This window comes from Sardina pilchardus, chromosome 8 (assembly GCF_963854185.1).
Source record: "Sardina pilchardus chromosome 8, fSarPil1.1, whole genome shotgun sequence".
Taxonomy (NCBI): domain Eukaryota; kingdom Metazoa; phylum Chordata; class Actinopteri; order Clupeiformes; family Clupeidae; genus Sardina; species Sardina pilchardus.
The window spans coordinates 10,200,236-10,224,657 of record NC_085001.1 but is presented as its reverse complement, the minus strand read 5'-3'; the positions used below and the strand labels follow the sequence as shown (position 1 = coordinate 10,224,657).

Genomic DNA, 24,422 nt, shown 5'->3' with positions numbered 1-24,422 from the left:
GTTTTATGGCAACGCCATGCATAAGTATATTGGTACATTCAGCCAAGACAATATAGGGTAATAGTGCAGAATAACATGGTTTTGACTTGAGCGCTACGCCATTTGAAGATCCATTAAACAGACAGAAACAAGCCAAAATGACCCATGACTTTGCAGCTATACTCCGACCAAATAATCCTCTGAGCAAAAAAACTTGCCTGCAAGCATAACTGGCCTTCAGCAAGAGTGCCAAAAGACTGAAATGGACCACACCATGTATGTATTTTGTTACCAAAGAAAAAAAAATACTTGTGGTAGGAATGAGGAATTTTCAATTCTGAATATATGATCTGTAATATATAAGATTCTAGTTTGTAAAAGCCTCCACAGGCGTCTTCATTGAGCCCAGTGATAACACATCAAGCATGAGGTACTGTAGGCTAAACATGCCAAGGTTGTTTTATGCAATGACTTTATACTATACAATTATTGGTATTTGTTGAAAACAACAATTGTTAGTAATACTGTTATTGTTCATAATATGGTAATACTAATAATAATAATAACAATAATAATAATGATTATAATAATAATAACAAACGCACCAACAACAACATAAAGTCCTTTCAAGTGAAACTTTATCCGAGCTTCTTTCTGCTTTGCATTGCAGAAAATATTTGTCTTTTTTTCCTTCACTCATAAATTTCTTTTCCTCCACTTTTTTTCCCTTCTTCTTGGAGCTGAAATAGCTACCAGATGTGGATGCAATCTGTTCCCGTTGCCATAACAACGAGGGGATCTGAATAGGCCTGTGGCCCTGGGTTTTGTTGGCTGGGTTACAGGTCTCAGTCTTAAGGTCTGGTTGTTTCTGTAGAACTGGCACTTGATTACGGGCCAAACTTTGAGAATATGTTTGGACTGGCAGTCAACATGTCATTTCATCCCCTCCCCCCACCCCCTCCTCTGCTGCTGTGCACGAATCTCCCTCCCCCACTTTCCACTAACATCGGCCCCTGCCATATCTGGAAGTTATCACGTATAGGCCCAGTGTTTGTCTTTTTAATTCACGCCACAATCCATACAACCCACACTTGGTATAACCTACATTGTTTTATTGTGGTGATGTTTCCATTTAAGTTGTATGGAATGGAAGAATATGCTAAGCTGCGTCTGAAAACACCCCAAAGTCTACTGAAAACAATGTACATTCCTGGCTGAGACGCACACATAACTTGTTGAGAGTGTAATGTAAGCAGACCCATAAGATGTTAGGCTTTCAGAGCTTCTCTGTACAGCTCAACAGAGCATCAGCACCTACCACTGAGATACTGACGCAAACGTGATTCAGTGATTTTAGTGCCCCAGAACTCTCGTCCCTGCCTTGGAGCAGTCTTCTGCTCACAGGCTCGGCAGCGGTCGCTGCAAAGCAGAGGTCTGCTGCTAGGTTGTCAACCGCTGCGTCACACATGGTCAGCTCTCACGGCCGCAACCTCATGCAACATTTGTGGTCTTTGTTTAGTCTATGTCAACCCCTGAAAAAAAAGTCAGACCCCCCCCCTCTCCTTTTCCCCCCGCCCCCCCAAAAAACAAAACAAAACACACCAAAAAAAAAAACCCAGCCATGTTAGTGGGGCGCCATGTCAGCAGAGCCAGCCCAAAAGTCTCAGCCCCCGAAAAAAAAAAAAAAAAAAAACTTTTCCTCTTCTCTGGATTCAATTACAGGTCACATGATCTGCGTGCGCCTGTGAGGGCACTGGGCTGCCGTTGCGGCTCCTGCTCCTATAGCCACTCGCTGGTTGGCGACCGTGCACCCTACCCCCCTACCCCTCCCCTCCCCTCCCCTCCCCTCGGAGCGAGGGAGAACAAATATGTGGCGCATGATGCATTAACTGCAGGGTCCCCGTGCACAGACCCCTGACTGTTCCCCTTCATGAAAGGCTGCCTTGTCCCCTGAAGTGGAGGCCAGTCGTGGCTTTCGCTCTTCCTTTGATGATCCTGTGTGTGACCGTGTGCTAAACCTCACTCTGGAGACACACAGGGGGAGAACAAGCCAGAGAACAGCAGAGATGGAGGGAGAGAAAGAGACAGAGAGAGAGAGAGAGAGAGAGAGAGAGATGATGATGCCTTGGGGTTCTGAACTGCTCGCACTCTGTGAGAGGGCCAACCAGCTACAAGTTTTGTTTTATTTTTAGGAAGTGGGACTACGGCTGCACACATCTACGAGGGCGTACAGTAGCAATTAAGAGTGAGGCGCTGTGTACCAAAACAGTAGAGAGGGGCAGTGGCTGAAAGGAGGACGGTGAGGGTAAGAGAGAGAGAGAGAGAGAGAGAGAGAGAGAGGAAGAGGGGTTACTGCAGGAGAGAGTGGAGGGCTGGTTTCAAAGAGGCTGCAGAGAGAGTTACCAAACCACCAAAACCGGAAGCTGTGAAATATCGATGACCGGTCAGAGGTAGCCTGATTACCATCGACTTTCAAAGGCTCTGCGAGACTTTAGTCTGACCAACAGCCTGTGCTAACATGGTTTCTCCAAGCGCTGGTTGACCCGCCTCCTTCAAGTGCCTCGATTTGCTACTGGTCGATGTCAGAAAGCGGTTTGCCGAGTTTAAACCAATAACAACACCCTTTCCTCTGCCTTGAACACGCCTCTACCCAGAGCCGTTGGAGCTGCTCAAAGTTGATTGGTTCTCGACCAAAAGGGGCAGTTCCGCAGATTTCGGGAACTCAGAAATCCTTTTCCGATTAGCAGTTGACCAGACCAGTGACAGCAAAAGCCTGAAGGCGTTACGTCACTGGGAGGGCGTGCCAGGCTAGGGGTATTCCCTTAAATATGAACATTGAGTCATATATGGATGACATGTTGTCAAGTGGAAATCCGGTGGTAAATGTGTTGTAGATACAGTATGTTAAGTATGACCATAAGTTATGAGTCATGGATGAGGAGATTCATATTTGTTGATAGACTTATCGGCTTTCAAAATGTCACCTGGAATAAGGTCAGAGGAGCTGTGCGGGCAGGAGCAGGGCAGAGCTGTGTGCTCTGACCATCACTGTGGACGCGATCTCATCACGGGAATTTTGATCTTTATGCATCAGTAATCAGGACAATGCAGCCGACTGCACCAGGAACACAATGTGTCCAATTGCTACAGTTTCATTTTATTTTCTTGAAGTAACTGAGAAACAACGCATTTACAAGAGGAACACACTGTCTAGTGGAAACGAGTTCTGTTAACATACCCAGGTTTACTGGTGAAAACGAATGACTGGACCGGTTAGATATAAGATTCTCTTTTGTGTTTTAAGCAAAATCTCAGTCCTCAAAATCTCATATCAGACCTCCAAACATTTACAATCAAAGCATGTTTTCACATAGACATTTGTGCAAAATCATGTATAACTGGTCTTGTCGGAGTGAGTTATTTGAAAAAGGCAATTTTAAATAAACCCAGTGGACCATTAGAAAAGATGGATATGAATTGGCAAATCATTTATCTGCTTCATGCAGTTCATATTCCAAAGAACAAGAATCTCCACAGAGAAATGACAAAAATAATATCTCACAACCACTAAAAAGTCTCGAGTATACTGTAAAATCATATTCAATTTTTGTACCTGATGTTTATATATAAAACGAGGAAACAAACAAAAAGGTATAAAGAAAAATGAAAGCCAGTTCATTTAACGTAAAAATAACATGAGATAGCAAAAAAATCACATAAGCACAGCTTACAGACATAGACAAAATATTATTACAAAATATTTTAACGTAGAAAAATAACCATTATAACGACTAAATAGTTGTACCATTATAGAAAACAGTTGCAACCATAGTAACAACAAATTTTTCCTTTACATCATAAGCACGTGGTCTTTATGTCATACTGCTGTCTGTACACACTGACACTCACTCTTACGGTTTCAATCGAACGACGCACAGGACAGTACAAAACACCTAAATACATTGCATCTAAACTCAAAAAGCCTCCAGTTTTCTTCTAGTTTCATTCTAGTATTTGATTCTAGTCCTCAACTTAATAGAGAGGGTATTCCTGGTCTCAGAATAACCCACAAGTGCTTGTTAGGCCTATAACTCTGAACATGATGTGTTGTTCCATAATTACATGGTATGACAGACTGACGGGAGACAATGTGTGCAGGAAAACCGCTCAGAGAAGACAGTCATCGGCTAAGCATGTATGTGGCCGGCATTCGAGAGATGGTCCACGCGTACCATTCAGCTCCGGTGTGGTCTCTTGCATAGGAAATAATAATAATTCACATCAATACCTGTGATTTAAACAGTATGGTTGGAGCTTTGATAGTGATTACATGGACCTGTTATGGTATATTATTCCATAATGCTGATACAATGAAAGATAAACATTTGAGAACCATTGGCTCAAGTGAATAAGCAGAATACTATTATTATCTTGGCAGAGACGAGTATCTGTGAGCATGTGTTGTGTCTGTAGAGTAATTTTGGTATGCAGTTTTAAAAAAGTATGCCACCTTTGGTTGAATAATAGCCACCACAGTCTGAAGTCTGAAACTGCCATTATAACGGTACTGTATCTCAACCCATCTGTAAGAGAGCCTAACACAGGATTGTCTCACACACACACAGACACGCACACATTCAGTCCCAGCTTGAATAGGAAAGGCCACTGTTGACTAAAACCTTATACCACTCAAAGGCATGACTTAACTTTTTAAAGGCACTTTACTGTTAAACTGCATGGTCAAGAATTCCAGTGTGGCTCAGTTGATTGCACTGCCATGGGCACAGACCGCTGCATGTTTGGGTTTTGACAGGAAGGTTATTTTTCACATCTCCTTATGCAAGGCATCAAGTGGTCCGAGGGAGCTTGACAGTGGTATGGTGATGGGCGCCGGCCAAGTTCAGCCGGGCCGCACTGAGGCATAATTTATCACAATTAAATTGCAGTGTGCACTTTGAACTAAAGAAAATGAAATGCCAATCATGGGTGAAGCCACCATTTTGGAGATGACAGAGAGTTAACCTCAAGCCCCACAGGCTATTCATCTCACTAAAACGGGTAATCATGGAGCCAAATAAGTTTTCCAAGTTCCAAGTATTAACCGAACCTTGTTGTAGATACATATGGTCTATAGATTACAACAAACTGAATTTAACCCTATATATGTTGAATATGATCAGGATCTGGATTGGGCAAAGTCAAATGTGTCTGCATAACCAGTACCAATCTTTGGATAGGTCAGTAGCTGATAAACAAAATCTTTAAATACTTTGTTTTGCATAAACCACCTTGAAAGTACTGGATACTGCAGAACTCAACAAAACATAGGACTTATGCCACTGTCTTCGAACACAGATTAGAACACCCATCAATAACATACCTTGTATAATAGGAGAGTATAATATATACTAAATTAACTGCGTATAGTTTGCATACACTTCAATTTATACTATAAAACCAAGCTTATAACATTACCTCAAAACCCATGTACACATTAATACTGTATGGTAAAGCATTCCTCTTAGTTCTTTGTACTCAAGATTATTCTCAAGATAAATTGCTGCTTCAGGTGCAGTATGCCCTGGACCTTTTACTTCTTCTTCAAAAAAAAATCTTGTTTTGTATCTGTTTTCTTGACACACTCTAACAGTCGTTTGTCACTAATGAGAAAAAATCAACTGTGGGGTTCAGCGAGCAGCACCGTTTGAGACGGAACAGCACTAATTGTTTTTCACTACTTGAGGTGGCATGATTGCTGTCTTTGGAGTGGTTTTGATCTCGGCGTCGGGGGCGTTACCCTCCTTGCCTTTCTTTCGCGGCGGCTTTTTGATGGGGGTCTTCTTGGGCGTGGACTCCCCCGCCACCTCCACAGTCTTTGAGCCGTTCATGCTCGGCTGTTTCGTCTCCGGCGTCTCCGGCGTGGTGTCCGTCACGGGCCCCACCATCTTCTGCAGGCTGCCCGTGGTGGGCAGCAAGGGTTTGGTGGAGGCCTGCATCTGCGAGCCGCCGCCGACCGTGCGCTTGGCCTTCTGGGGCGGCGTGGGCTTCTCGCGCTGCGCCTGCGTCTGCGCGGCCGACAGCCCGTTGGTCTTGACCCCCACCAGGCCCTCGTTGCGGTTGATGGACTGGGTCTTCTCCTTGAGCTGGGCGGCCAGGAGGGTGGCGGCCTCTGAGTTCATGTGCGGATGCATGATTTTGGGGCTCTTGGGCGGCTCCTTGGGGGTCGCCTCCACCTCCTTGGGAGCCTTCTTCTCCGAGTGGAAGTTGCTGATCTTCTTCAGGGCGCTCTGCACCACGCCGTTGATGTGCTCCCGGTGCTCCTCTGCCGTGCGGCCCTTGTGAGGCTTGGCCTTGCTGGGGGACTCGCCTCCCTCGGTGGCCTTGCGCTCCGGGCTCTTCCTGTCTTTGGGCTTCCCCGACTTCTCCCGGCTCCTCTGCTTGTCGCCGGCCCCCGAGGAGCTCCTCTTCTTCTCCACGGGCGGGGTCTCTCCCTTCCCTTTGTCTGGCTGGTTGGTTCCCGCTGCCGTGCCGTGGATCCAGGAGACCTTGGGCTTGGTGGAAGGGTCGGGCGGCCGGGGCTTGGTCCTCTCCGGAGACGGAGGCTTGCCGTTCCCTTTGACCTCCCCGGCGCTGCTGTCCTCGTCCTCCTTGGACTGCTTGGAGAGGCGGGCGATGCGGGCGTAGAGGGCGCCGGCGGCCGACTCGGAGCCGCTGGTGGAGCCCTCGCTGTCCGTGGATTTGAGCAGCGGCTGTTCGCTGCCGTCGCCCGGCTTGGCCGGGGTGGTCTCCTTGAGGGACGTGTACTCCCCGGCGTCGTCCTCGCTGGACGCCACGGTGCTCTCGGCCACGGGGACAGGGCCGCACTTCTCGTTAGTCTCCCCGGTGCTCTCTGTGGAGCGAGAGGGAAGAGCGCAGCACGTGAAGGAACAGGTAATTGCACAGCCATTACAGGAGAGATTGCAAACACAGAGCAAAGCTCAGCAGCCTTGTCATATCAGCCCGGGCTTTCTTCGGAAAGCAACGAGTGAAATTTATAGCACTTATCTGCTCAAGCACTGCAGGCCTATTAAATGTGCATTTTTGTAAATTAATGTACAGCTGTGTCAGACTATCAACATGGTGATAACGGGAAAAAAAGTGGATGCCTCTGAAATGAATGTAATTAATTTGTCATTTGTTCTGCTTAATTAGGATTGAAATGGTGGATAATATCAGAGACGCCTGCAATTAGTTCTTATGACTGGAGCTGAGTTAATGCTTCACTTGAGCATGAGTCAATGGCTTCACTTAGAAGTGACAAAGAGGCAGACAGTCACAACAAGCACCGGGAGAAGACAAAGAAATCCTGGAAGCTAGAGGCAGAATGAAACGACAGAAGAAAAAAGGCAGAAAAAAGGCAAAAAAGAGAGAACGAGAAGGAGGGGCTCCTCAGAAAACACACGTCTGCCCCCCCCCTCCCCCCCTCCTATAATTTACTCAGTGACTCATGCCTTGGCCCTGTGCCACGTGCTGACTTTACCATCCTTGCCATTTCCTGTTTGTATACTGAAGCACACACAGGGCAAAGAGCTCGAGGCCAAGGCCTATCATAAGCTCGATCAGCCTCTACGATGCTATCCCTCAAAGTAGGTCACGCCATAATTGCTCCGAAACATCAACCCGCCCGTCCTGATGGCCCCGATAGCTGGGTCAAGCACCGATCCCAATAAGCGAAAAGTGTTATCTCTGTGCACTGGGCTTTTCCCAACTGGGACTCACCTTCGTGGGGTATGCAGTACACGGGACCGTCCTCGCTGGTCTCGAAGGACGAGAAGGATTCCTGGTCGGACCAGGAGGGGGAGTGAGGCTCGACCTCCGAGGGGGGCTCGATGAAGCTGCAGTTGAAGGTGTTCTCAGGATCATGGTGGGCTACTGGTTGACGCAAAAGAAGGGAGGCAAAAAAAAGGGAAAAGAAAGAAAAACAAACCCAGGAGCATGGGGTCAGGCAGAGTAAGCCCAAAGAGGAGTCACTACATTCTTGGTGAAACAATACCTCCTTCAAACATGACCTTTTACACACCGATGATAACAGTTTAGGCCACAGCCGTCAAGCGACTGTGACAACTAGCTTTAGCGGAGTGAAGCCGGTCTGTAATCAAGGTGTCATCGTTAGAGTGTGAGCCGAGGGCTGAGAGTTGTGGTCTGTGCTTCCCAGGAGACTGCAGAATGCTCTCTCTCTCTCTTTTTCTCTCTCTTCTCTCTCTCACTCTCTCTCTCTGCCTAATGTAGGTCAGAGCTTTTTTGTCCAGTTGAAAGCTCTTCCCTCATGCTTAATGTTAGGGCTTTCTGCTGACCTACAGAATGGGGACGTCTGTGGGATGCCTGTGGTTCAGGCACATCTAAATCCCCGCCGAGAGCAGAGAAGGGAAAAAGAAGGGGGGGATACTTTTGACATCAGCTGCTTCGCAGCGTTATTGCGCGTGACTCCAGCCGTTCCGCTCTCCGCAAAAACGTGCCAAAGGAGGCCGACTTTCCCCGTAATTGAACTGGAACACGCTCTCCAGGGGGAGAATCTACAAAGGAGCGACTATGACAAAGACTGTCCTTGTCTTATTGTCTGTTCAACTCACTGAGGGAAGAAGAATTATTGACATTCAATTATTCTTCCATTAGTACGGCGACATGTCTTCAGTCACATCATTATCAAATGACCAAGAAGCTATAAATCTTTTTTTTTTTCTTTTTTTTTTTTTTTTTTTACTGACTTCTTGGACAACATAAATGCTAACATTTGAATTACAGTGACCCATCTTCAGTCAACAGCAATCGTGGCACAAAAAGAGGCAAAAAGCACAGTCAGGGTCTTTGTTCACTTTGTGGATAAGAGCAGCAGACAACTGGTGCCCCAGAAAGGGTACCCAGACAGGCCACTGGGAGACGAGCGCGACTTGGACGCCAACGGGAGGCCAACCCCTCACAGTGGCCTATAGACAAAGGGACATATTTGACGCTCCAAAACTAGAGTCCAATGCCCCCACGCCCACCCCAGCTGCTTGGGACAGCAGGTGGTCTCCGGTCCCCTCAAACTTTTTTTTTTTTAGCGTATGCGTATGGAGGACGGGAGGGCATGGGATTTAGTGGAGAGGATTTCAAAATGGCCCAAGGCGAGCCAGAGCCTTTCAGAGTCACAATTAAAAGCCTGTCCCGATGTGGGGATGCATCTGGACAAAGTTTGCTCGGGCTCAGCTATTTTGGTGCAGATGGAAAACTAATTACACAGGAAAAACATTGACTGACTTTAAGACAATGTGAGTCATCTTGTTTCAAACGAGAATAAGATCCATGAGTCGAGATTCCAAAATGCTATGAGTCATAAAGACTCAGGCTGTACCCCTGGGTAAAGAGGAAGTATGTGTGTGTGTGTGTGTTGCATGCGCGCTTATCCGTGTGGATGTGGGGGAGGGGGACTATTTTCACCTACAGTATCTTGTCTTCTCCAGCTCTTTTGGAACTAGTGCCACATTGGACTAACCTCGGATCTAACCCATGCTGACCACTTCCTGTTTTGTGCTCCTCATTTATATTCCTAAGGCCCCCCCCCCCAGCCCCCCCCCCCATCCCTTCTCTCTCTTTCTCTGGAATGCACAGGTCTTAGGTGTCCCTCAGAGAGTAGAGTTACACAGCAGAGGAGCGCAGGACCTCGAGGCAGCGGGTGGCCAATGAGACACGCCACGCAGCATGCTCTGAACAGGAAATGGGGGTGTGTGTGGAGGGTGTTGGGGGGCAGAGCGAGTGTGTGAGAGAGAGGGAGAGAGACAGAGAGAGGGAGGGAGAGAGGGAGGAAGGGAGAGACTCCTACTATTCAGTGAAAGACTTTTCCAGGGACTAGACATTGCATGTGGCAAATTTCAACAGCAATTTTCCCCATTTGTTCTTGAGCACGCTTGTTTAGGGCCTGAGAAATGTGTCCATGAAGCTCTGTGTCATGGGATCGCGGCCGATTTGCCATCGGGCCATGCCGACGTTATGGGATGTCTTGCTTTGTGACATATGGATGAAAGAGATTGTTTGTGTGAGAAGCTGACTGTTTGACCCCCTTACAAAAATGTGTCTCTCTCGTTTTTTATTACCCCAACGTGAAGCTTATTTGCTTTTTACTCCACGGCTTTTGTAACCTTTATTTTTTTTTAAGGCAACAAAAAGCACTGCGATTCAGACTCTTTTCTGCACTGCCAAGCCAAGGACATCTTTTCACAGAAGGGGCCCATGCTTCAACACAGACAAAAAAGCACACAAACTTCCCTATACTTAAACCCTCCCTAACCATACACTGCACAATAACTGCAACATAACAAAAATATTCAGAGAGATGCACAATGGTCTCGTTAAAATCATGTAATTTCTAGGGGAGGGTGTGGTGCCAATAAAACTAGTTCTAGGCTCTGGGAAGGATTAGGCCGGCGCAACCCCACTAGGCGTTTCTGTCCAGACACAACGCTTTCAAATCAGCCAAGACCAATGTCACTGTAGCGGCGCTCGCACTACGTCAGGAGCTGAATAAATTACAGGGGCATTATGCTTCCCCTGCTGTCAAGATCTGAGACAGTTCAAATGTGGTGTGCTTACACGAGTTACATTTCTCCCCGCCCTCTTAAGATGTAAACGTGTGCGAAACACCTTGTGTCTGACATTTGCTGATTAAACAGTCTGAGATTTAAATCGTCTCATTTTTCGCACAACATCAGCTTTTTTGGCATTGCAGATGTATTTAACAGACAGGTTCAGACAGCCTGTATATGACGAATGTGGCTCTGCCTAACCCCCCCCCCCCCCCCCCCCCCCCTCCCCGTACTAAAGAGGGGATCTGGCAGGCATGAGCCTTCCAGCCACACAGTCTCCTTAGAGAGCAGGAGCGCTAGGCCCCAGACACAGTGTAGCCTTTGATAAGGGATCTCTCAGCGCTCTACCCCCCGGTCCAGCGGTGGTTTAATAAGCGCTGGGAGGGAGGGAGGAGAAAAAAAAAAAAAAAACAAGTGAGGAAAAGAGAGGGAAGGAGAAGGGGCGACCGGGGGGGTTGGTGGACTGTGTTTAAGACTGAGGCAGTATGAGCACATGGCATTCGTGTGAGCCAAGAATAATAATATGGCCTGCGACCAGAGCGTGCCTTTCCGATGAAGCGGCATAGACATTAGGTAGCCGCAGTACACTTTTCAACTTTATCCACGGGCTCAGGTTTGTTTCCGCGGGAGCCTAGCTCAACACCACCACTGTGTCTGCCTCTAATTTAACGCACGGGTACACACATTCTGACGTTCAGCAGGCGACAGGTAAACACTGGAGTCTGTCACTCGCCGTAAACATCATAAACACAGACAGGATAGCTGTGCTGGGGCTTGTGTGCTGTGTGTGTACTGTGTGTGTGTGTGTGTGTTTTTTTTTTTGTGTGTGTGAGTTTGGACATACCGACGACTTTGGGCAGCTTCTGTCGACGTAATGGAATCCGCGGCAGCTTGGTGCTGATTCGGCTGAAGCGACCGCAGAGGAGACGCTTGGCCTTCTTGCTGCTGGTGGAATTATCCTGGTCTGAGCTGGGAACGAGAGAAGCGTTGGAGAAAAAGAAAAAGAAGAAAAAAGAGAGAGAAGTTTTAACTCCAGCATAAAGACTCGGCGTTACGCAATAAGCCACAGAGTGCACTGCTAACCATAGTGCATTATATTACGATGAAACTCAATGCTCTCATACTCTCTTTCCGTCTCTCTCGGCCTCTCTCTCTCTCTCTCTCTCACACACACACACACATACACACAGAGAGAGAGAGACACACACTGCACAGACTGTGCCATTTTTTCTCAGATTTGTGTGCCATTTTCCTTCAGTTTGGTAAACATCCAAACTAGAATTGACACGTCTCTCTCTCTGTCAGTCAATCAGAAAATGGATGGCATAACACTGACACCCTTCCGTGGCTGCTAAACAGCTCCTTGCCCTCCGCGCTTCTCCTGCCAGTGCCCTGTCTGTCTGTCACTCACTTGATGTCCCCTTTGCTGTGGCAGAGACAGCAGCAGCAGAGGAGGCAGAGGAGGAGCACCAGGAGGAAGGCCACCAGCGACCCGGCCGCAATCACTCCCATCCGCTGGTTGGGCTCTGGGAAGAGGGAGAGAGGAAAACAGGAATAAAGGGAAAAAAAAAATAACAAGAGGGTATGCCAATCTGCTCCCCACACACTGCCAATCACACACTTACACACACACACACACACACACACACACACACACACACATACAACCGTATGCCAACACGCCCTCCTGGCCTCCGACGCTTGGGGTTTTGTGGTGCCCTGCAAAGTATGTCGAGGGTAAACCCTCAATCGCTTTGCTCTCTCTCATATACGGCACCTGGAGTTAATGGCCCGACATAAAACCTTAGGAGACTTTTAATGCCTGCTGTATTAGTCATAAAGAGCAAGGGTTGCCGCTTTTTCTTTTTTTTGCTGCGATGGCACTCACAACAGGGCCGTGTGTCTGCGTTTGCCATTGTCCGAGAGTGCTCGTCTCTGAGCGAGTTAGCAGGGGGAAATGAAGGGAACGGATCCCCCTAAATAACACGCCTCAGGTTAAATAGCGCGTGGACGACCCTTGGCCCCTCATTTAATGGCCAGTGTTTGCTTCTTTCGGTTTGTGGAGGTTGTGTGTGTGTGTGTGTGTCTTTGTGTGTGTGTTTGGGGGGGGGGGGGTACTATTCACGCTTAAGCCGATGTGTGGAGACAGATGTCTTTCTGTGTGTGTGTGTGTGTGTAAAGGATGTGTGTGTGTCCGAGCGAGAGAGAGAGAGTTGGGGACATGAGTGTGCTCTCTGTGTCCACAGCTGTATGAGGAGAAGGGGGAGGGGTCTGAGAGGGGGAGTGGCGGTGGTCAGGGGATTCAGTGACATCACCACCTCCTGACATGAGCGCTGCTGCGCTGAAACCTCTGCTGATCCTGTTCCCCTCAGGATCCCTTTTCCCTTCCTGCACAGCCTCTCTCCACGCAGCCCCCACCACACACACACACACACACACACTGGGCCAATGCAGGCCCCTGGCCAACAAACACAGCCGTAAAAATAAGACACCGGTCTGGAAACGCCATCAGGCCTCCCTGTGTTAAACCTCGGCTAGTGTCTGCTACAGTGACCTACATACTCAAAGACACTCCAGACAATGTGTGTCACCAGTAACAACTGTATTTTTCTCCATTCGCAGACTTTGTAAACACTAGACAGAGTTTTTATTCTTCTTTTCTCATTTTCCCCCCCTTTCTTTTTGGAAAGCGCTCTCGATTGTTTTTTTAGGTCACAGTAGGGGAATTATATGGTTGGGTGGAGAAAAAGGATTTTCAGTCAGCGTTTTGAGGAAAACTGTTGTAACAACACACCACCTCTTGTATCTGGTCTTCAGCTCTTGCCATGTCCTGTTCTACCCCATACTCTCTCAGGCCAAATGTATTTCAAAAACATGGTGGGGAAGGGGGGGGGTTTCCAACTAAATAAGTATTAAGAAATACTACTGGCAACCTAGCAATGAAGGACGATGTGACTGGGCCACCATGATAGATGTAACGATGCATTCTAATATCCTTATGCTATGAACCTTTGAACTGAATTTGTTGCATTTTAATTAAGATGTACTGTTTGCATGAGTCATTATGGTTGGAGAGAAGCCGTTGGCATCTCTCGCTATAGAATATAAGTCATGTATTTATCTCTGTTTATGGTTCCCATAGCAGCAGCTTGACCACTCTGCTTCTGCATGACCATTACGTCTTCCACTCTTAAGCAACACGCTGTCATGCAGAGCCAAACAGGAAGTGACATCAGTCATCTCACACAGCGAACTTTTTTCTTTTTTTTGGGCCACTGCTAAAGCTCTTCCATCTTTGCTTGGAGCAAAGGGAGAAGTTCGGCGGAGGTTTCTGTCTTAATAGTTTTGACCTTCTGCACAGGATATACTACCTTCCTATTCGCTGACACAATGGAACAAACAGCAAAGAGAGAGAGAGAGACAGAGACAGAGAGAGAGAGAGAGAGAGAGAGAGCCATTAGGGCCGTGGCAACAACACACAAGAATGTATCAAAACTATTTCCCATGCAGACTCCACGGCAGTGACGTAATGCGCAATCCATTCATCTACGGCCAAAAAAACAGTGTGTAAAAGATTGTTGTTTTCCTTACGCAAATTGCAGGCTCCAGACACAGGGTTGCAGTTTCTGTCGTGGCACGGGCAGGTCTGGGCACAGTTGACTCCGTACTGGCCAAACTCACAGGTGAGATTACAGCTGAGGAGAGTTGCAAACACAGAACAAAGGGGGTCTTTTGAGTGATGATAGAACGTGCATACTGATGGAGATGTTAAAAGGTAATGTGGAGTTTGAATCTTTTGTAAAAGGGGAGGAACTAGCAGCTCTTTAATCCGAGCGGCACACTGACAGGCACTCGAAAGGCACTGAATAATGCCATGCATATATTAATTTCTTCCACCCTTTGATCTTTGCGTGTGGAAAGGTGCATGATGTGAAAACATTATAAAAATATTACTTTGATGAAAAGATAAAAGACTGCAAAAAGTCTGAGTCATTAAACTTTTGTATTGAGGTGTGTATGAGGCTTTTAGTTAAATAAAAGCCAACCATTTCGACAAGAGATGATATCCATTATTAAATCAGCAGAGACAAAGTCAACTAAAACACAACAAAGAGTTATGTGATATTGATGGCATTAGATAAATGGCTATCACAATTTTTGATGTACTAAGTGCTTGCACTTTACATTTCAATTAACTGAAAAGAAAAACATGAACAGGTTCCAAAAGAGCCTGTTGCAATGTGGATAGGTCTGAGTGAATCCTATCCTCAGATCATTAACTTAAAGGAAAACTCTGTTCATTTTTCATTTAGATCTCCATTTCTCAAGGTCACGGAGTAATGTTGGTATGACAAAAAAAAAAAAAAACTACAGTACCACTTACTGTACACTCCGGGGGCACGATTTTAAAGATGCCCCCAAAGTGTAGCACTGTAGCTGCCTGGATGATCTAGCTGTTGGCCGCAGCAACTCAAGCTACAGTAGGCAGCACTAATTTCTGATTTGTTTTCTGAACTGACAGTACTCAGTGACCTTAAAGAGACCCTATGCAACTTTCTGCAGGAGACGATCGCTCTTTGTTTACATCTGGAAGTCTGAGACGAAGAACCACGCTTGCAATTTATATATTTAAATATAGCCTATACATGTATAAATATACACGCTAAAGCTGTCGGGGAAGCTCTGCAGAGAAAATGCAAGCATAAAACGAGCGAAAACGAACAACGAAACCGAAAGAGAGAAACAGAGATGAAATCGCCAATCCTGCATAGTTCCTCTTTAAGAAACCAAGATCTATGTGAAAAATTGCCTGGATGTTCCTTAAAGTATCACCAAGCTAAGTTAGAAAGCTACTGGAGAATCACAGAGACACTACTGACTACCTATTATTACTACCAGGGATGGGCAGTATCTACGATACTTAAAATACGCATCTCAAATATTTAGCATTATTTTGTAATTTGTATTCTATTGAGTAGAAAAAAAGCTTTGTATTTACTATCAAAAAAACGTTATAGGTGTTTATTTTTGTAGTTTTAGAATGTTGCCAATGTTTGTAGAAAAAACCCACAATAGCCTACTTTAGGTGATGTGATGACATCATACAAATACAAAACAATGAATGAAGCCTCTGACTGGTGCTGACTTTGTAATTTGTCCACACCAGAGCCATATAGATATCTCTAGGGCTCTGGTCCACACTAGTTGTGACCAGAATACTGAGGTTCAGGAGTAACGTGTAGGTTGCTCACACACACAATACACCCCCTCTCTCACACCAACCATCAAGTTCCTTTAACCATCAGTTTCTTGAGAACTTTAATTAGCACATAACACATGGGAACCATTATGTGGTTTCCCTGCAACATTGCTTGTGTATCATCCATATAGGCCCACTGGTGTCAACAAAACCCAATTTATTGTTTAGTTTTAGTTAAATTTGTTAAAAAGCAACTAAAAAGGTCATGATCCTACCTGATCAACAGCTTTACACAGCGCAATCATTCTGAGCATGCCTTGACAATGTCAGAGACATTTTCTGTATTATACATCAGTGTACCATGAGTTTGAAGCCGCTATTTTAAGGTAATAGAACTGCATTGGTTGCTTTAAGCCCACATTTTGTGGCTCTCAGTAGGTTCGGTGGTTAGTTTGTACCACTTGACAAGTTCAGGTGACTGATCTGTTGACTGTTTGCAGATTTATGGCATGTCTCATAGGCAGAGAAAAGCTGTTGCTCTCAAACGCTGCCCACTTTATCAACAGAGTCAGTGTAGTGATGAAGGAGTAGATTAAATAGACAAATATGGAGAGTTTACACAGTGATTTCATGCTCCATTTAAAGAGTATTTATAAGAAGATGGTATTTCATTTTCTTACATGACGTTGATACTGTGTTTTGTAGTTTATTTTGATACACTTAAAATGAGGGTATTTGATATTTTATGTAAAATGCAATGTGATGTGGGTGATTTGACATCCAAGTGCAACATACTGTACCACTAGGATTTTATAAAGTGACAAAAACGAAGTTTTTCACACACGTAAGCAATTCAATGTGCTTTGCATAAGCAAAAGTAAGAAATGCTTAAAGTTACAAAAGAGAATATTTTAAACATAGCTTGAATTAAGTACATCATTAAAAGTCCAATTTCACAAGACTAAAGAGACCAATAGACTGAGTAAGCACAGTAACTGAGTAAGAAGAGACTATTATGTTTACATTCTGTATCCTTTCAGACTGTTTGGGTCAAATTAACCCTGGATAATTTTGGTATTTGAAATCAATAGAAACATTTACATTTGTGTTAAAGTTATTCAATATGTCTTTATCTCAATTCCCAACTAGTTTCAGTTTTGACATTCACATTTCATATGTTGAATAATGTCTGATTGATCACTTTCAACAAAGTAAGTAGCATTCATTATTTGTGATAATACTATGACATATAAGAAAGCTGAGGAGGTCCTTCAGTGTCACTAGGACCTCAAATGCTTCACTGTGGGATTCCTTTAGTGGCCCGCTATGGGATCCACTGCTGTAAAATAATGTGTTCTGTTATTAGTAATATTTGTCATGCCTATTGTTTTTACAGCATGGTTTCTTATTACTGTGACCAGAGAATACAGTGGAATTTCTGGAATTGTATCATTATAAGTTACTGGCCAATAGCTGCCAAGGTTATTAAACATTTCACAGGAACTTTGTCTTTTTTTGTCACAGTTTTCCTTCAGTGGCTGAAAGGTTCTTCTACCTGCTCTCAGTGTTTAGTGACTTAAAGGGGCACTTCACCGATTAGCATTAAGCTTTGTATCTTTAGAAAACCAGTCATGTTTTTGAATGGTCGTGCATCATTCCCTCAGTTTGCCTTGAGATGGGAGAAATACGGATTTCAATGTTGGACTTCCTGCTTTCAATGATGTAAAAATCATAATTTTACATCATTGAAAGCAGGAGGTCCTATTCATGGGTTTCATTGAAATCCGTATTTCTCCCATCTCAAGGCAAACTGAGGGAATGATGCACGACCATTTAAAAACATGACTGGTTTTCTAAAGATACAAAGCTTAATGCTAATCGTTGAAGTGCCCCTTTAAGCGTTTGGTTCCTCTATCAACTCACTGTGAGGTTCCTTCAATGGCTTACTGTGAGGTTCCTCTATCAACTCACTATGATGTTTCTTCAATGGCTTGTTATGGGGTTTCTTCAGTAGCTTACTCTAGGGATTCTCCAAAAGCTCTGATCGCTCACTGTGTGGGTCCTCTCAAGGCTAGCTCAGAACTTCCTCATCAATGCAGGCTCATTTCAAATTCTGAATGATCCTCTTCCACTACACTATCGCCCAGTCCTTACTCCGTGGTTCTCTGACCAGATAATCTTCTCCTAAATATCTCGATCTTCAGTCTCCAGCTTATGTTTCCGGTGAAGGACTCTAATTGAAGGGTCTATACACAGGGAATTGACCTCTGCACTGTCAGGCAGAGCTGTTTATCGGTGCAGATTTGAGGGTGTTTAGAATGTTTTGGAATAACGTTGTGCAGGATCCCACACTATAGAGGGTAAAGACTGCATTACAGCAGGAACGTTTTGGGCTTGGATGAAAATCGGTAGCTTGTATGTAAATGAGTGCATGAGAGTATGTGTGTGTGTGTGTGTGTCAGCTGTCAGCCAAACTATAGTTTAATTTAAAACGAGTCATTCTGACTCGAACACCACGCACGCGTTAAAAGAGAATAATGACAAACTCACTAAGTCCCATGGAAGCCAGGATCACACAGGCACTCTCCGGTCGCAAAGTGACACTCCCCGTTAAAACAGTGGCTGCAGTCATTCTCACATCTGTCTCCATAGGTACCGTTGGGGCAGCGCACCTCACAGCTGCAAGAGAGGAGGTCCACAAAGACAACTTGTAAACAGGCATCGTGGCACTATCTGTATACATACCGGTATACGACTTGTAGAAATCAATTCCTGATTCTGATTGTCTCATTTGATTGATGCATTAGTATTGACCAACTGAGCATACTGTCTAAATGAGCACAGAAGTCACTGTAGATTGTAACAGTGATCGTAACAAGGAGTTATACCGATCTCCGATCCAGCCGGCATTGCAGTGAGAGCATTTGCCATCGATGCGGCTGCAAAAGTGCCCATCTTTGCAGGGCGGGCACTCGTCCTTGCAGTTCTCCCCGAAATAGCCGGGGGCACACATCTGGTCACACTTGGTGCCATTCCAACCCCGCTCACAGGTGATGCAGCGACCCTCGGTCACCTTGCAGGGCTGCTGCCCTTTGCAGTGGCCACACCTGAGGAAGCAGCCATATTGGGGTCAGTGTAAGGAAGGATGTACTGTACGTACACTCCTCTGTTTGCAAATGTTTTTCTCCATCCACAAAGAAACCACATCCACAAAGAAACCACAAAGAAAATAACAAAAATTGTGTACATGACATGAATACATTAGTTCTTGGTGGCTTGACTTATGCTGATGTAATGTAGGCATTGCAGAATGAAACCACGCACTCTCATCTACAGCCGCTTGCATTGATTTTGAAGTGACATATCTGTCCTGAGTTGAACTGAGTTGGCTAGTTTTAAAGATTTGTTGTTGTTGTTGTTGTTTCTCTAGTTCTTCCTCTCACCTGTTCCTGCAGTTCTGCCCGTAGAACCCAGCGGGGCACGGCTCGCGGCAGTACTTGCCCCGGTAGCCCGGCTTGCAGGTGCAGGAGCCGTCGGCCTGGTTGCACTTGCCGTGCGCGCACTGGCAGTAGCGGTCGCAGTGCTGCCCCCACAGCCGCTCCCGGCACTGACAGCGGCCCGTGAACTGCTCGCACGGGCTGCCGCTGCAGGTGCACTGGCTGTTGCAGCTGCGCCCGTACCAGCCCGGCTGGCACAGGCAGCGCCCGTTGGCCTGGTCGCACACCGCGTTGATGTGGCAGTAGCAGGTGTTGGCGCACTGCGGCCCCCAGAAGCCCGACTGGCAGGTGCACTTGCCCGTCTCCTGGTCACACTTGCCCTTCTGGCAGGCGCAGGCGTTCTCGCAGTTGTGGCCCCAGCGGTTGGGGTTGCACGTGCACTGGCCCGTCACATCGTCGCACTTCCCGTTGGGGTAACAGTTGCATTTTCCTTTGCAGTCTGGACCCCAAAATTGGGTGGGGCACTCTGATGAGAGAGAAACACACACACACACACACACACACACACACACACACACACACACACACACACACACACAACACATGTTTTTCTTTCTAGGCCAGCTGTCACACCCACCGTTTTAACAAAGGCAAGCAGTGGTTATGCAGTGACCAGACATCCCTCGTCTAAATCATCTCAGAAGACGCACATCTGTCTATCTGCGCCACATTATTTGCTCTTTAAAACACATCCAAGCACTTTTTATCTCTCTTGTGTTCTTCGTGGAGTTCATAGTGCATACGCCAGCATGACAACAGATGCATGCTGGGATATGTTTGTGATAGTGAATCTCAATAATTCATCACCATTGATGCGATCTGCCAGAGAGTTTACGCGAGTTCAGAAAGTGTTTGCTTACTAGTATCGCAGCTGGCTCCAAAGTATCCGTGCCGACAGCGGCATTCGTTGGGCCTGACGCACACCTCGTTGTCCTTACAAGTGAAGTTGCCCTCACAGAGAGCTGTGGAGCAAAAGAAAAAAAAAAAACAAGGATCCGAACAAGTCGGTGGGGTCAACACAACGGGACTTGAAAAGACGACGAGACGTGGCCTAGTCAACAAAAAGAGCGATACGTACCCCTCATGCACTCATCGCGCTCCTGCTCCCAACCGCCACAGCACACAAGCTCGGATGACCTGGATAAGAGAATGGAAGATCAGTCACAGGGGGAGAGGGGAGTAGATGCAGACAGAGCAGCCGCGTCGCCTGCGAGCTTATATCGCTCCCAGCCCACTCCCGTGTTTGATCTCGGCGCTTGTGTCGGTTTGTGCGGCTTACAGCACATACTCGGGACGTCTGCTTGCCATCTGCGACGTTTCTTCAGACTTGCATATCACAGATGCTTTACAAGTGCATCTCCCAAGCACTGAATCATTGAATACATAAACACCACACACACACACACACACACACACACACACACACACACAAACAATAACACATGTCTCCACGTTTGGTTTTTAAACTAATGGAAGCCCTTTCAAACATTAACCCATGGGGGTCATGGCACATCACACATCTATGTGTGGAATGAAGTGACTGCTGGAGGAGAGGCCTGGGTTGGGGCGTGATTAGCACTCCTCGGGCTGAGTGTTAGCGGGAGACAGCATGTCTGGGCCTTCTGACAAAGCCCAGGCGGCATTGGCTTTTTTCTCTCATGGGTATACTATACACTCTCTTACTACGGAGGAGATACACGCCACGCTGTAGAGTTCACATCCCTCCTCCCTCTCCTCTGAAGGATGTGACCTCCCCCAGCTCCCTCTCCACACTTCTGCTTCCTTTGGAGTGAAAACCCCAGCTTTCAGCCAACATCACCCCCCCCCACACACACACACACACACCACCACCACCACCCCAACCCCCTGTTTGCTTTTCTCTGGTTGCAACCCCCACTCCCTTCTCTAACCAGGGGTGTACACAACCACAGCCTTGATTTCTCGGCTTCAATAAAACACACTACTCTAACGTCACTCGGCCTAGTTTTACTAACATCACTGATTTATTGTCAATGTGTCAACACAGCGTCCGGAGAAGGTAAGGGACAGGTTAGATCCCTTTTTTATCAGTGTGGTTTTGCCCATTGTACGCACGTTGCACTGCAAGTTGAGTTACAGTTCCACACATTTACGTAACTTAAAGAAAACTCTTCATGATGAAAAAGCAGTAATATTTCATATACAGTCTTGTGATGTGATTTCATTAAATCTTTGCTGTTGTTGTTTGAGGTCTCAAACAGATGGGCTTATGTTGGAACAATATCGCTGTGGGCATAGTTAACACCCCTTGCCCTTGGTGAGGTTTTGTGTGTGTGTGTGTGTGTGTGTGTGTGTGTGTGTGTGTGCGTGCGTGTGTGTGTGTGTGTGTACACATCCATATGTACAGTGTGAACTTATGTTGTCAAATTTCTTTTCTTTAAAAAAAAAAAAAAATTAAAAGCTAAGGCTGTCGAAATGGTTATGTTTACAAAAGGGCTGAAAAAAGAAATGGTTTGAAAATAACTTTTCAATTCCCAGCTCTGCAAATAACTTTTCAATTCCAAGGCCACAATGCTACAGCTGCGATAAAAAAAAAAGGCACCGCTTTATTGTAGAATGAATAATGCATGCCAGAGGGGAAGAAAAATAGAGTAGCCATTTAAAATCATTCAACAGTATATACGTGTGACCTTGCGAAACGGGACTATTTTACGACTGTAGCTGTGAAAAAAAGATTCTGTATACGATAAATGTTTGGAGACTTTCCTGTCATGCCCTACACTGAATGAACTGGGTCAATGTAGAAATGAAGCCACACAAATGGCGAATGAAGTAAGGGAGATTTAAAATTGATAGTGAGCTATTTCCTGTTGTGGATTAAGATCGTAGTGGGTGGCGCCATGTTTTCTCTCTCTCCATCTCCAGCCTTGACAAGACATGGCCTCAGACTGGAACTGCTGACACTACAGCGATAGCTGAGCTGCTATTTCTCTCCTCATAAACAGTCTGAGAGGTCTATTTACAATACTGCTCAGATTGGTTCCATAGCATGACATCTAAATGTGATATACAGTAATTGCCTTATTAATACAGTCAATATTCTTCCTATTAACTGTTTACAACACTCTTTAGGTTTGTTACCATTACACTACTTGGTTAAACATGGATAGTGTCCCACAGCACTCAAGAAGTCCTGTTTACATAACACAATAGTGTGGCCTCCGAAGTCATGTGATTGAATTACACGGCTTTTATCAAATCTCACAGCATATAAACTGTGCACTAGCCTACCTGTCATCGAGTTACATAATTTACTCCTGTTTTCACCTTCCACATCCAAGCCAAGTCCCTGAGTTTCTTGACCACACTCTTGACCAACTTTCTGGACTTCTTGGCCATGGCTTAACCACCCTCTCTCTCTCACACACTCTCTCTCTCACACACACACACACACACACGCACACACACACACACACACACACATACACACACACACACACACACACTTGAAGAGCAGAAACCTGCCAAAGCTCACAGTGACCCTCGATTTTACAGAAATGGGAGCAAACCTCTCTAAGCACATGACAGAGCCAAGCCTGAGTCGAACAACATCCCAAAGAACCCAACAGAATGCAGAAAGCAGAAAACAAAAAAAATCATATTTTATTCTAAATTGTCGTCGACGACCTGTGCCACGACTTCAGGCAGTGGCCTGCAATTATGGCGCCCCCTAGAGGAGCATTGACACGGGCTAATATCCAGATGTGAACATCTGGGTGGCTGCTCAACACATTTCCAGTATGTAAATGAGCTCTATCTTGCAGTAACGTGCTGGAATCTTATCATAAGTATTTTCTTAGGGTCACTTTTACCCATAAACCACTGCGTTTCAGATGTACATTTCTTAAAAAAATAAGCCACTGTAAACGTTAAAGGGTCATTGCATAACACTCTGGTATATTTTCATCAAACCTTTTGTTTTTCTTGCATAGCAAAGAGAAGTCGAAAACTTTCAGGGAAAAGTTTAAGAAGTGCAATAAAAAGAAAAGGGAAAAAACAGAAGCATCCGTGAATAGGCTACTTCCCCCAACTCTATAAACCGTTATTCCAAGCATTGCTTTACGTTGGTTACACTTACCCTGGCAATTTGCATACATTCCTACCCTTAGGATTGAGTTGAGTTGAGTCTTGGCTGAAAGTCGGAGAAATGAACAAACACAACACCACGGCAACTGTAAAAATACTTTTCAGTTCCATTGTACAAGAAACAGCATCCTTCCATGCGCCTCTTTTGTCAACCATTCCTTCCAGTTAGAAACAGAAACTTTAAACTGATCTTTTGGCGACCCTCTGTCTTCCTTGATATAAAAGGTACAACCACACACGTCAGGAAAACTCTCATTTGAGTTTTACTCCTCAGAAAGTATTATCCAAGTTCTTCGGAAACAGAAGAAGATATGACGACCGTCTACGCCATGAACGATTAGTGCGAGAGGGTGTAGCAACACCAATCCACAGAGAAGAGGGCGCACAAAAGTTATAAAACCCCAAAGTTTTACTCGTTGCTTCGATTCCACTTCAACAAGTGACTCCACCACTGGAATAGTACTCCAACCATTTGTATACGCAGCAATGGATTAAAAACAAAAATCCTTAAAAACTATCCATTAGCCTAATAACTTTGCTGGTGCTAGGACGATGGAAACTGGCGCCCGTCTTCGTGCAACTTTTTTCAAGATAGGTAGGCATCCAGTGGTTCACTGGAAAAGACTGTACATTTGAACACACATAGGTATATTGTAGACCTTCATTTTCTGAGCGGAAACGGGAGGCGTAAAAATGAATCGTTGCGCGTTTGCTTTTTCGTCGCGCTCATTTCCAGGAGTGGCAGAGGGAAATTCCTGATTAGTTACCCTATCCTTGGCCCTGGCTATGGGGAATTAAGTAAGCTAGCCTTTCGTGCGCAACAGTTGATTTCTCGGTCTGATAGAAGTCACTGGACGACCGCTACAGGGTGGGTGTGCCACAGAAAAGACGCTTCTTTTCCTTCTTCCCCCCCTACTCAAAACTCCATCATACCCAAAACATAAGCCCACAGTTAAACAAAGACTGTTCAAAAATCTGTTGTGAGGAAAAATGTACACTGTACAAGTACACGTATATTTGTCT

At 45.6% G+C, this 24,422-nt stretch overlaps 1 protein-coding gene across 1 annotated transcript; it reads right to left on the bottom strand.

Moving 5' to 3' along the window:
* Positions 1 to 3,115: 3,115 nt before the first annotated feature.
* Positions 3,116 to 24,201, bottom strand: scarf2 (scavenger receptor class F, member 2). Its single transcript, XM_062542672.1, has 11 exons — positions 23,392 to 24,201; positions 20,353 to 20,411; positions 20,135 to 20,236; positions 19,221 to 19,740; positions 18,666 to 18,884; positions 18,328 to 18,456; positions 14,169 to 14,272; positions 11,989 to 12,103; positions 11,422 to 11,546; positions 7,738 to 7,890; positions 3,116 to 6,868 (listed from the first exon to the last, which is right to left on the bottom strand). Exons 1-11 carry the CDS (start codon positions 23,553 to 23,555, stop codon positions 5,700 to 5,702), a joined length of 2,859 nt encoding a protein of 952 aa, XP_062398656.1. The 5' UTR covers positions 23,556 to 24,201; the 3' UTR covers positions 3,116 to 5,699.
* Between the last annotated feature and the right edge of the window lie 221 nt (positions 24,202 to 24,422).

What these genes read in the sequence shown, in the direction of transcription:
- scarf2 (XM_062542672.1), bottom strand. Translation starts at nt 23,555, where the DNA reads ATGGTTGACAAAAGAGGCGCATGGAAGGATGCTGTTTCTTGTACAATG. An exon ending in GGGCAGAACTGCAGGAACAG is followed by an intron (nt 18,885 to 19,220) that starts GTGAGAGGAAGA and finishes CTGCTTCCTCAG; the next exon opens with GTGTGGCCACTGCAAAGGGC. An exon ending in CCTGGCTTCCATGGGACTTA is followed by an intron (nt 14,273 to 18,327) that starts GTGAGTTTGTCA and finishes AACTCTCCTCAG; the next exon opens with CTGTAATCTCACCTGTGAGT.